A 13,039-nucleotide genomic window follows, 5' to 3' on the forward strand; every position below is an offset into this window, starting at 1 on the left:
GAGAGATAGTGCTTGCTTGAGCTTTTGGTTTGACATGGACCTTGCCCATGTTTCTCTTTCTGCACCACTGCTGTCAGAGGGGAAAGTAACTGATGAGCAGGAACTGCTGGCGCATGTGCGCGGTGTGTGAACATGCTACCTCTTCTCTCTTGGCAGACATGATTTTGAACTTCCGGACTACGTATGTCAGCCAGTCAGGCCAGGTGGTTTATGATACTCGTTCTATCTGCCTCCACTATGTGGCCACATGGTTCTTTGTGGATCTGATCGCCGCCTTGCCCTTTGACCTCCTCTATGCCTTCAATGTTCCAGTGGTGAGTGGCTCTTTCATTCTGCCCCTTGGAATCAGCAAGAGTTCAATGCTGGAGTAGGAAGGGCCTTATTCCTTTTGCTGGGATTGCCAAATGGTTACTTTTTAAAAAGAGATCCCCCCCCCCCCACAGGCACCACTTTGTAGGCTGCGTGATCAGAAGCAGATGCTTTCTGTTCTTGCGAGAATGTCTAAAATGGTTACGATAAAGTGTTATAAACCTAATAAGGTGCCACGGAAATGATAAACTGTGATAACAAAAGGCTGACCCCCCCACCCCTGTTATCCCAAATGCATAAACGGGAGATGAACTGCTGTTACTGACTGAGTAGTGACTAAAAGCGCTTCGCACATGCTCAGAGGCAATCTGATGAAATAATTGTAAATTTCTATTTATATTGCACACCTTAACAATTCTTACAACAACCTTGCAGGGTAGATCGGTATTATCATCCCCGCAGGTTGTATCTGCAACAAAACATTGGAGTGCAGAAGTGTGCCTGTTCAGGGTCCCAGGCAAACATGCCTTCCCTCAGGAGACTCCATTCCCTCCTCACGGCCTGCCCTTGCCCCCTCCAACAGTTAGCTAGCTTTCCGTGCCCATTGAGCATGTTACATCCTCATTCGGCTGTTTTTGCTTTCCCTCCGTAGGTCTTCCCCTCTCCGAAAGTTTCTTTATACTTCTGAAAACCTTGAGGCTCCCAGGCGCCTGCTGATGCCTCCCTCTTGTGCACTGATTGTGTCATTTTGGCCACATAAGGCTCCTCACTCAGCAAATAAGCTTGCTGTTAGTATATAGTACAGGATGCTGCAGATGAGGAGCTAAGACCAAAACAGCATAGGTTTCCTAAGGCCACCTAATAATCACGATTGAGATGAGGTTTGAACTGGAGGCTTCTCGTCTAGCAACGCTGTCTAGTGCTACTTATATCCCAGGCTTGAACCCCACCTCTTCATCCTTAAAGGGGAGGGGCTAGCCTGCAGTTAGCCAGTGGTGGTGGAAATGCACTTCACACATGCTCTGAGGCCGTGCTGTTCTTCACGATTATTTCTCATCATTCAGCTCTAATGTGCCAAAGCAGTCCCAGAGCTGAGCTTTGCCTGAAATTAAGCCTTGTGGCTGAACCACCACAAAACAGGATCTGCAGCAAACTTTGTTTAACAGCATGAACTCTCCATCAAGGTCACATAGGGATATGTTTCTATGGGCTACGGCATAAGGTATGGAAAGCGACCTCTTAAAAATCTCCAGTGTGGAGAGAAACCGCCTACGTCTCCCAGAGCTAAGTTTAGACCCTGGACTTAATGAGGGAGGGGGGCTTTAGATGGCCGTGTATATCACTCCAGCTGTGAAGCACACAATGAATATTTCTCTTCCCCCGCCCCACCCCAAACCGCTATTCCATGCTTTACGCCGACTTCTACATTCCTGATGTGTTCTAGCAACAAAACTGCTTGCCAGCCCGGGGGCAGGGGACCACTCTGAGCGTGTGCCATTTTGCATGATAACCTCACTTAAATCATAACAGCAGCATGACTACAGGAATAAAATGGAGTTTACTTTGGCTCCCCTGTTGCCCTCATCATCTACTACTCTCTGGGTGGTCATGTGGGGCTGTTCTGGGCTGTGGAGCCCTGGACTTTGGCCAAAGGTCCAGCCCTAACTGCACCACTACCACCTCCGAATTGAACCAGTGAGTGAGGCCTTAGCTAGACCTAAGGTTTATCCCGGGATCGTTCCGGGGTTGTCCCTGCCTGCTCCCTGGATCCCCTGTGTGTCATTTACATGAACAGGGATGACCCCTGGACAATCCCGGGATAAACCTTAGGTCTAGCTAAGGCCTGAGATCCACCACTGCAAAACAAAGAAAACCGAAGCACCAGTTGTCCTATTCATCAGGGACTGTCCCTGATGTCCGGTACCTGTCCTTGGTAAAGGACTGCTCCTCTTTCATCTATTTTGCCTTTAGGGGAGATGTTGAGGATGCTTTAAAAAAAGAAAAAAACTTAGTGTGCACCCCTGAGACCGTTCTTCATGTTCCAATTCCCTCAGAAGTCCGTTTCATTACCCCCACAACAGTTAGTGTTCCATGCCCACTAAGCATGCTCAGTTCTCATTTGGGATTTCCCCCATCCCTACAGGTGGTTGGTTTTTTTTGGTACCTCCACAAACCTTGGGGTTCCTCTGATCCTGCTGATACCTGTTCATAGGTGGTGCCATTTTGGCTACAGAAGGATCAGCACTCTGAGAATGAGTTCACTATTAGCACATATAAGTACACAAACGTGTTGCTTTCATCTCTAGAACAGGGGTGATTTTGCACACTTGTCAAAGCCCACAATAGTAGTCCAAAGTTGTTATAGTGTTTTTTGAGTGTTTTTTTAATGGTACAACAAAAGATTTAGGACTGAATTTTGTGTGTTCTTCAAAATGTTTAAAATGAACACTTGCACATTTTGAAATTCTGGATTCAGATTTCAAAATGTATTTAGGTGAATTTTTGATTGGATTCAAATTTTGTTTTGATTCTAACGGAATCAAATCTATTCTCTCTTTGACCAGCTTCAAGTTCCTTCTACAGTAGAAAATCCTACACCCCACTGTTCTGACTTACCAGTGGATGCACCTTTATGTCTTAGCCTCCTTCTCCCTCGGGGTCTCATTAGACTGCCTGACGGAGGGTGTCATGATGACATCAGGATCCTGCCTTTGAGGCCTTTAACACAGACTCTTAGCTAATGAGGTTGCTATCTGGCCATTGCTTTCACTTGACAGTACATGGAGCAGCTTACATCCCAATTAAAACTTATCAGATTTCATCTGCCTTTCAAGCTAGTGGTGACCTGACCTCAGGCTCTGCTTGAACCAAGGCTTCCAGAGTCCCCCAAACCACTGCCCCACCCTGTCTCGCAGAACTGCAGCAAACAGCTTCCGAAGTGAGAATTGCTGGGCCTTAGTCTGCTTAGAAGACACAAAATGGATTCTAAATAGGAAAGCTAGCTGACCTTACCCACCCCTCAGGCCCAAATGTACGTGGGGACTGCATGTGGCTGCCTAGTGATGGGAATCCATTCTACAAATGCCCAAGGGGGCTTTCTGTTATTATTTTATTTTCCAGTCAGCTTTAGTTCTGGAGGACACATTCCGGCATCCAGGCCTTTACTGTAGACCCAATACCCCCTTCCCCCCTGCTTGACCTGTGGGTTTTGGATCCCAGTTCAGAAGCACTCATCTTAGCCATAGCTCAGTTCTACAGCACACATGGTTCTGCATACATTAGATCCTATGTACCTGCCTGGACCCTAAGGTGAGCCCCTGCCTAAGGAAGTGAAGCGGGTGGCTACCAGAAGGAGGGCCTTTTCTGCTGTGGCACCCTGGCTGTGGAATGAGCTCCTTAAAGAGGTTCACTTGGCACCTACACTATACTCTTTTAGATGCCAGGTGAAGACCTTTTTAGTTTCTCAGCATTTTAACATTCTAGCAACTTAATTTTAACTTTGCTGTTTTAAATTTGTATTTTAAATCTGTATTAACTTCTGCATTGCTGCTTGATTTTATCCTGGCTATGCTTTTATATTGTATTTTATATTATGCTTTTATACTTTGTTTTATATTTTGAATTATTTTTATGGTTTTATTTTTTGTAAACTGCCCAGAGAACTTCAGCTATTGGGCAGTATAAAAATTAAATAAATAAACTTGGTGGCCAACATCTCTGGAGGAAAGAAGGCTAGGAAAGGCCTAGATGATGACGATGATGACTTCTTCTTCTTCTTCTTCTTCTTCTTCTTCTTCTTCTTCTTCTTCTTCTTCTTCTTCTTCTGTTTTATTAGTTTTCCAAAACAAAATCAACAGAGAGGGAAAAAAGAATAAAAAGAAAAGAAATTTAAAAAAAGAAATACATTAAATGTAAATCAGATTATTGGCAGAGGGTAGCACACTTAACCTCTATTCATATTTTCCCCCGCTTTACCTTACAGTCCAAGACATACGTGGAATACAGGGCTTCTTAGAAGTTTTCTTTATAATTCTTCTGTATGTCAAGCTTATATTTAGTCTCTTTTCCATAGTCTGAGGAAAGGCTTTGACAAATACTGCTGTGTATGCCCCTGAGCAGTATATAAAATAAAATCCTGCCATGTTTCATAATAATCAGATGTTTCGACTTTGCCTTTAGCTAGTTTCATTTGGTCTGTCAATTTTCCTGCCATGGCTATTTGCCATAATTCCATAGACCTTATGATTTCAATGAGAAGTTCTGCAGTTTCCCAACTTTTGGCTCGGACTCTTTGGGCAGCCATCAGCATGAACCCAATTAAGTCCTTCGATGTCACTTTTGTATTTTATTCTTCCCTTATTGTTAGTAAGGCCAGTGCTGGTGTCCCATGTATGGTTTTGTTGTCCCTCAAAGTGGTGAAAGGCTCGCTAATATTTAATCAAACACATGAGGCTGGAGAATGTTCTTTATTATTTATACTTCCGATATTGCAGTATAAGGGTGCTCTCCAGTTCTACAAAATGGAGGCACCCCGAACAAAGGAATCTTACAGTATATATATGCTCTGATTACACAGGGGCTGTTGTTTGTTGTTTACTCGTTCAGTCGTTTCCGACTCTTCGTGACTTCATGGACCAGCCCACGCCAGAGCTTTCTGTCGGCTGTCGCCACCCATAGCTCCCCCAAGGTCAAGTCTGTCACCTCCAGAATATCATCCATCCATCTTGCCCTTGGTCGGCCCCTCTTCTTTTTGCCTTCCACTTTCCCTAGCATCAGCCTCTTCTCCAGGGTATCCTGTCTTCTCATTATGTGGCCAAAGTACTTCCGTTTTGCCTTTAATACCATTCCCTCAAGTGAGCAGTCTGTCTTTATTTCCTGGAGTATGGACTGGTTTGATCTTCTTGCAGTCCAAGGCACTCTCAGAATTTTCCTCCAACACCACAGTTCAAAAGCATCTATCTTCCTTCGCTCAGCTTTCCTTATGGTCCAGCTCTCGCAGCCATAGGTTACTACGGGGAATACCATTGCTTTAACTATGCGGACCTTTGTTGTCAGTGTGGTGTCTCTGCTCTTAACTATTTTATCAAGATTTGTCATTGCTCTCCTCCCAAGAAGTAAACGTCTTCTGATTTCCTGGCTGCAGTCAGCGTCTGCAGTAATCTTCGCGCCCAGAAATACAAAGTCTGTCACTGCCTCCATGTTTTCTCCCTCTATTTGCCAGTTATCAATCAAGCTGGTTGCCATAATCTTGGTTTTTTTGAGGTTTAATTGCAACCCAGCTTTTGCACTTTCTTCTTTCACCTTTGTCATAAGGCTCCTCAGCTCCTCCTCGCTTTCAGCCATCAAAGTGGTGTCATCTGCATATTGGTCAGGGCAGGGTTAGCAAGTTAAGTTACACTCAATTAGCAAGTTAAGGTGCACAATCTCAATGAGTCATAGGTTACATTCGATGCTCCATTGGTTGAAAGTTTTTCTCTTTGTCTGCTAGCACATGATGTCCACCATTAAGGAATGCAAATCTGGCATGTAGCCAGCTGCAGCCACCCTTTGGCAGAGAACCCATCTTTAACCCTTGGCAGATTACATTCTTTCACAAGATAAAATCCCTCCCTGCTGCTATCAGTTTGATGTGTAATATTTGCCATTTCTGAAGATAACATGTTCCAAAACTGCGACACAATAGGCCTAAATTTCAAAAGTTTATTTATTTTATTAATAATAATAAATTTATTTTTTACCCGCCTCCCCATTTTGATTGAGGCGGGGAACAGCAGCAAGTACAAAACACATAAAATACTGATTAAAAGCATAGTATACATTGTTAAAACATTCAAAAAAAGACATCCTAAAAGCATCCTAAAGGCATCCTAAAATTCCATTGGATATTATTTAATTTATAACCTACCTTGCCTCCAAGGACCTCAAGGTAGTGTACAAGGTAGTGTACTCTTCCCCTCCCTATTGTTTTATTATGATTTTATTAGAATGTAAGCCTATGCGGCAGGGTCTTGCTATTTTATTGTTTTACTCTGCACCATGTACATTGATGGCGCTATATAAATAAATAAATAAATAAATAATAATAATAATAATAATAATAATGGTTTCCCCCATTCCATTTTTTCGTCACAACAGCCCTGTGAGGTAGACTCATGTTTTAATTATCAAGCAACATCCCATGATAAAATTGCCTTCTAGAGCAGGGGTCCCCAACCTTTTTTGACCCATGGGCACATCTGGGCATTTGGGGAACTGCTGTGGGCATGGTCACAAAATGCCTAATCAGCGGATCACAGCTTTGGCATCTACCTGTGGTGTCTATGGATCTTAGGTTGCATCTTATTCAGCAAAAAGTTTTGTTCAGTGTCTATTAGACACGACAACGTCTCTTTAATAAGGGATTGTCTCATTTGGCTAATTGCTGGTGGTGCAATACAGCTAATGCTTCTTTTAAACATATGTTTTGGCAATGATGCTTCTTTTGGGGAGGAAGATATTACACAGTCAAATTTTGTACTGGAGCAGGCTTTAATATTCACTGATATACATGCTTCTTTCAATTATTTACTTGTTTCATGGACTCTAACGAACAGTCAGCGTAAATAGATTCTCTGTGCTTCCTATAATGCAATGGACTGAGGACCTTACAACACTTTCAATATTCGAATGGATGGCATCTACCTTCAAATGGATTCCTATTTGGATATTTAGTCCATTTTTGCTGAAACCTATGTATAACTGCTAGAAAGTTTTTATGCATTTCATATTTATTTATATACGAATCTATTGAAGACAAAAAAAAAGTTTGTGGGTGCTCGCAGGCGCCACCCTGTTCTAGAGAGTCACCAGCTGGCAACCTCTGGGCTAAATTTGGCCTTCATTTATCAATAGTAGAGGAAAATGAATGGTGTGGCTATTCAATGGGACTTGTTTACAGGGCATTTTCCTAGTCCAACGTTCCCATCCTAGCATCGCACTGGCTGAATGGTCCCAGTGGTCTGACTCACTTTGCACTCTTCCTCTCTCTCTCTGCCTTTTCAGACCTACCTGGTGCACTTGCTGAAGACGGTGCGCCTTCTCCGCTTGCTCCGCCTCCTCCAAAAGCTGGATCGCTATTCTCAGTACAGTGCTATGGTCCTGACGTTACTCATGTCCATGTTTGCCCTGCTGGCCCACTGGATGGCTTGCATCTGGTATGTCATCGGCAGGCAGGAGAGCAACGACCCAGTGACCTGGGACATTGGTGAGCTTAAGGGAAGCACTTCTTGCAGAAATCCCTGGGCGTGTGGCACTGAACGGAATTAGATGCATCTCCTCTTGGAATTGATTGCCAGGGCGTTGTGTATTCCGGGAAGGGAGTGGGGTCTGAGCAAGAGTAAAGGCAAATGCAATAGTTTTAGACCAGTGGGGCTGCTTTGGAGATGCCGGCCCTGTGTTCTGTACAAATATCTATTTTTTTCTCTCCAGAGGCAAGCTCTGAAAAACCGCTTCTGCAAGTTTGCAGCACAGTTCACTTTGATCCAGGGAAAATCTGGTTTTGGAGAGCACAGAGTGGCTAGCTCCTGTTACGTTACCAACACTCATCCTGCACATGCACCCTGCACATGCAAATTGCAGAGCAGTTTTGCAATTAGGTTTTAAGGATGCATACATGAACCAAAAAACACATATATGTTGCCTAATTAAACCAAAAAACCAAAACTGGTGGATGGCTCACCTGAAGCAAGGCAGGAAGAAGAAAGATTGATGGCTGATCCAGAATTTGACTTGCTGGCATGTCTGTCTGCCATGCAAATTATGAAGCAGGTTGAAGAGCCTTCTGGTACTGCTCTTTAAATACTACATCTGTCTTCACTATGAGTTGGAGCGCTACATAAATGGGCAGAATATCTTGTTCAAGGTTGGAGCCTGCAAGTGGTGTAGGGTAGGTTCAGCAGGGTAGTTTATGGGGGGGCCTGGACCATGTTCATAGCTCTGTGGAGGTGGGACCAGAGTCAGTCTCCAAGCAACTCAGGGCAGCAAGCTTAACATAATACTCCAGCAAGAACCTGGCCCCAACTGAGTTTCAGTCTGACTGGGGTCTCAAGATCTCCCGCACTCTGGGAAAGATTGCTGGGATTTAAAGGGGACATGCCTTGTTTTTCAGGTGCAGAAAAACCTGCTGCTGCCCCCTGGATGTGGCATGGTAGAGGAGGGAGGGTGCCCTCTTGCACTGCAAAAAGGTTCTGAGGAGTCTAGGGAGTGGAGCAGGGTGAGCTTATGCTAGACTTCCCTAACCTGCCACCCTCCAAATTCCTTCAACTACAACTCCTACAATCCCCAGACAGCAAAGCCCATTGGTCTTGCTGACTTGTGATGATGGGAGTTGTAGTCCAACAACAGTGCTTTTTTGAGGGCCCTTAGGCAAAGACACCCGCAGTGAGTCCCCTATCTCACTGCCAGCTGCCCTTGCCCCTCCTCTTCTTTCTCCTCATTGCTACCACTTGCTTTGTTGGCAGGCAGAGAGGCAGGAAGCAAGTAGGCCGAGGTCTCGACTGCTCTGCCTACTCACCACCACCGTTGTCCAGGCCACAACAAGAGGCGAGTGAACAAGCAGATTGCAATTAGGGATGTCAGAGGAATCCGTCCTGGAAGTAAAGTTCGCTGAGCTTTTAGCAGCTTGTTCCCCCGGACTTCAGCTTGCTTACCCGGAAGCTGTCCTGACTCGATACAGATCGCTTTGGACCAGCTTGCGGATTTTCAGGGTTCTTTTCCTTAAAGTAACATTTGTAGGGTGACCCTATGAAAAGGAGGACAGGGCTCCTGTATCTTTAACAGCTGAATTGAAAGGGGAATTTCAGCAGGAGTCATTTGTATGCATGTTGCACCAGGTGAAATTCCTTCTTCATCACAAAAGTGAAAGCTGCAGGAGCCCTGCCCTCTTTTGTATCTGGTCACTCTAGTTTAGCTCCTGCAGCTGTCACTGTTGTGATGGAGAGGGAATTTCACCAGGTGCTGCATGCATACAACGCTGGTAGGGTGTGGTCCCTCAGCTGGTGCTCAGCCATGCCTACCCTTGATGCTGACCCTGTCCGACATGTCTGAAACGTGCCAGGTTGGGGACGTTTGCCCTAGGCAAAAGGAGATGAGGGCAGTGGTGGCTTCTGGGGTTCCCCTCCCATGGGAGTCTCTGTCGAGCCGTATGTGGTTCTCTCCAGGAGCGCTTCCTGAACCCAAGTCCAGAGGTCCTCAGTCCCTGCATCATCAGGACCTCTCCTCTGTGATACCATGACTCAGCGTCTCTGACTCCTCACCAACCCGAGAGGATTAACCCCTCCTTGTGCCCAGCAGGCTGGCTCCACGAACTGGGCAAGCGGATAGAGGCTCCGTACATCAACAGCTCCGTGGGCGGACCGTCCATCCGCAGCGCCTACATCGCTTCCCTGTACTTTACCCTCAGCAGCCTGACCAGTGTGGGCTTTGGCAATGTCTGTGCCAACACAGACGCCGAGAAAATCTTCTCCATCTGCACCATGCTCATTGGTGGTGAGTCCAGCCCGGGCATGGCTGCGCATCTGTCACAACAAGCGCACCATGAAAAACGAGCAGGGAATCTGGGATTTAGGGATTCTCTGTTGTTTTGTTTAGTTAAGGGTGAGGGGAAGCCTTCCTAGTCCTACTTCCCAGAGATGAAGTGACTCTGGGCTTAATCCTAAATGAGAAAGGTGTGGGAATAAAAAAGGAAGAGTGAAAAATGGTGATGGTTGTTAGGAATAGTTTATAGCACCAATCTTTTTGGGTTAGTGAGCATATTGGGAATTTTTAGAGTGTGTTGTGTGCACTCCCATAAAATGGCTGCCATAGTGAGCATTAGGGCTGTGCAAGGTTCGAACCTCGGATATTTGAATCTGAGGTTGAGAGGCTATTTTGTGGCATTTTAGGATGGGATCCGCCATGCTCTGGCAAAGTCCTAGGCCTCAGTACAGCCCCCAGAATGCAGTGCTGGGGAGGGCTGGACTTACCGGGGCCCAGGAGCAAAGGGCAGACATGTCTTTGCTGCGCGTAATCGCCCGCTCCTCGTGTGATTGTTGGTTTCCCTTCTGCCATTGCTGGTAGCCTCTTGTGAGATCACCATCCTAAAATGGTGGGTCCCTTCGTAAAATGGTGGATCCCATCCTAAAATGGTGGGTCTGCCACAAAATGGCCTCTGAACCTCGGATTTGAATATCCGAGGTTTGAACCCTGCCCAGCCCTAGTGAGCATGGCTAGTCACACTCATTTTCCAGAAGGCAAACTAAAAGAAAATTAAGTTCCTCAAGAACCTAAGTCCGTGGCGGAGGTGGGGGGCTGAGCTCCAAAACACAAAACTACTCCTTGGAATCCAAAAAAAGATGACACTGGAGAGCTGTACTTCACTTTGCAAGCATGGCAGCCTCCTAGTTGAAAGAGAAAAACAATCTTAAAAGTAAAATAAAAGTCAGGAGGAGCAGGGAACCTGGCAGGCACCAGGAGAGGTGTCTTGGGCACCATCTTGGAGACATCCAGTTGATAGTTTTGTATAATTTAAAATTGTTATTTCTGAATTGATTGCAATGTTCCAGGGGAATTGTGGCTGGTGTGTGGGCAAAGTGTATCACAACCATTGGCCATGATAACTAAGTTAAACTTCCATGTTCAGAGACAGTTTGAAGATGGAGAAGCAGTTGTCAACAGTTGGATGAAGGCTGTCAACAGTTGGAAATAGGAGACTGAATTAGATGGAGTAATGGCCAGATCCAACAGAGCTTCTCTTGCCTTTCTCTCCTCTCCATTCCAGCTCTGATGCATGCTGTAGTCTTTGGCAATGTGACAGCCATCATCCAGCGCATGTATTCACGGCGCTCCCTCTATCATACCCGCATGAAGGATCTGAAGGATTTCATCCGTGTCCACCGCCTGCCCCAGCAGCTCAAGCAGCGAATGTTGGAGTACTTTCAGACCACGTGGTCCGTCAACAACGGCATTGATGCCAATGAGGTAGCGGCGGCTCACTCGACGAGTTTCCGTAGGAGAGAGGTGGGGAGGGAGTGCTGGTCCAGTGGCTAAAAGGGCGGGTGTGAATCTATCAGACCCGAGTCGAGACGAACGAAGGTGTCAGTGTCAATTTTTCTCCGTTTCTCATTTTTCCAATCTTACGTTCGCTTTGTCTCAAATGTGGAGCATTTCTCCAGTCTTAAATTCAGTTCATCTCAAACTTAGTAATATCTAAAAAAAAATTAAAAAATTATATGAATATTCATAAACAATTTTGGTGCACCTTTCTACCAAGACATGGATTTAAAAAACATTTTTTCCTAATACACATATTTTCTTGCAAGAATTTTTCCTAAAATAATGCATTTTTGAACATTGTTTCCCCTAATATACATGCTTCTGAGTGCATGTTTGGGCGAAGTATAAAGTGTTGGTTATTACCTTTAAAGCCCTACATGTTTTGGGTCCAGACTACCTGTGGGATCGCCTTCTCCCATACAATCCGCCCCGCACACTCAAGTCGTCTGTCAGCCACAACTAGGCTGGCAACTGTTACCCAGAGGACCTTCTCTTCTGCCGCTCCCAGACTGTGGAATGGCCTGCCGGAGGAGATTCGTCAGCTTAATGCTCTCTCTGACTTTAAAACAGCTGTAAAGACTAGTCTTTTCCAGCAGGCCTACCCAGATGAATTTTAAACTTAAGAATTTTAAGATGTTGTGATTGTTATTTTAATATTGTATTAGTTTTATATGCTCTTTTAACTAATTTTATGTATTATATTTTATTAATGTTGTTCCCCGCCTCGATCCAGAGGGAGAGGCAGGTAATAAATAAATATATGATGATGATGATGTTTTGATTGGAGAACTTCATTGCAAAATTCAGAGAAGTGCGAATTTTAAAGGATTACTAAGTTTCAGTTCACGTGCAAAAGTGCAAAATTAGTAAAGTTGAGACCAAGTTCTAAAAGTGCTTAGCTGAATCACTGTGAGGCATCATCCCTATTCCACCAGATGCCTATCTTTCCTGTACCACCCCATATTTTTCACTCTGTTTCCCCTACGATCTGAGAAGGGAAAGAAAACGACAGGCTCTAGGGACAGAACTGGGTAACGGAGGAGACTAGTGGTGACGCGGTGACACACCCGGAGGTTGCAAGGTAGCCGTGGGCTCAAATGGCAACGAGCCCCCTGCAAAAGCCTCCCTTTCTCTCTCCCACCTTCTGCCACAGCTCCTGCGTGACTTCCCAGACGAGCTGCGAGCTGACATCGCCATGCACCTAAACAAGGACATCTTGCAGCTGCCGCTGTTTGAGAGCGCCAGCCGCGGCTGCCTGCGCGCCTTATCCCTGCACATCAAGACCTCCTTCTGCGCTCCTGGCGAGTACCTGCTCCGCCAGGGGGACGCCCTGCAAGCCAACTACTTTGTCTGCTCTGGCTCCCTCGAAGTCCTCAAGGACAACATCGTGCTGGCCATTTTGGGTAAGGCTCCCGGAGAGCAGGAGGCAAAGCGGCCACACAGCGAGACCGGTGTCTCTTTGGAGGGGGAGAGGGCTGTTTCCCTGCTGGGGCCAGGCCGAGGCTGCAGGTGGTGGTATGTTAATCTTGGCCAAGAATATGCCCCTGATATCTGATGCTGAGCTGTTGCAGACAGAAGCATGGCAAGCAGAAGCAGAAAGCCTGGCTCGTGTTATCCAGTCAGTGATGTAGTGGAGGCAGGGCTCGCTGGGATGTAGCAC

At 45.7% G+C, this 13,039-nt stretch overlaps 1 protein-coding gene across 1 annotated transcript in view; it reads left to right on the forward strand.

The window, feature by feature from the left end:
• KCNH4 (potassium voltage-gated channel subfamily H member 4) overlaps positions 1–13,039 on the forward strand; it is a 67,410-nt gene that overhangs the window by 33,868 nt on the left and 20,503 nt on the right. Inside the window, exons 6-10 of the mRNA XM_063138587.1 lie at positions 157–314; positions 7,351–7,552; positions 9,640–9,834; positions 11,105–11,304; positions 12,533–12,782. Coding sequence (XP_062994657.1) covers positions 157–314; positions 7,351–7,552; positions 9,640–9,834; positions 11,105–11,304; positions 12,533–12,782 — 1,005 coding nt within the window. The remainder of the gene's footprint in view (positions 1–156; positions 315–7,350; positions 7,553–9,639; positions 9,835–11,104; positions 11,305–12,532; positions 12,783–13,039) is intronic.

The sequence above is a fragment of the Elgaria multicarinata genome, chromosome 11 (genome assembly GCF_023053635.1).
Source record: "Elgaria multicarinata webbii isolate HBS135686 ecotype San Diego chromosome 11, rElgMul1.1.pri, whole genome shotgun sequence".
In the NCBI taxonomy this organism is placed as follows: domain Eukaryota; kingdom Metazoa; phylum Chordata; class Lepidosauria; order Squamata; family Anguidae; genus Elgaria; species Elgaria multicarinata.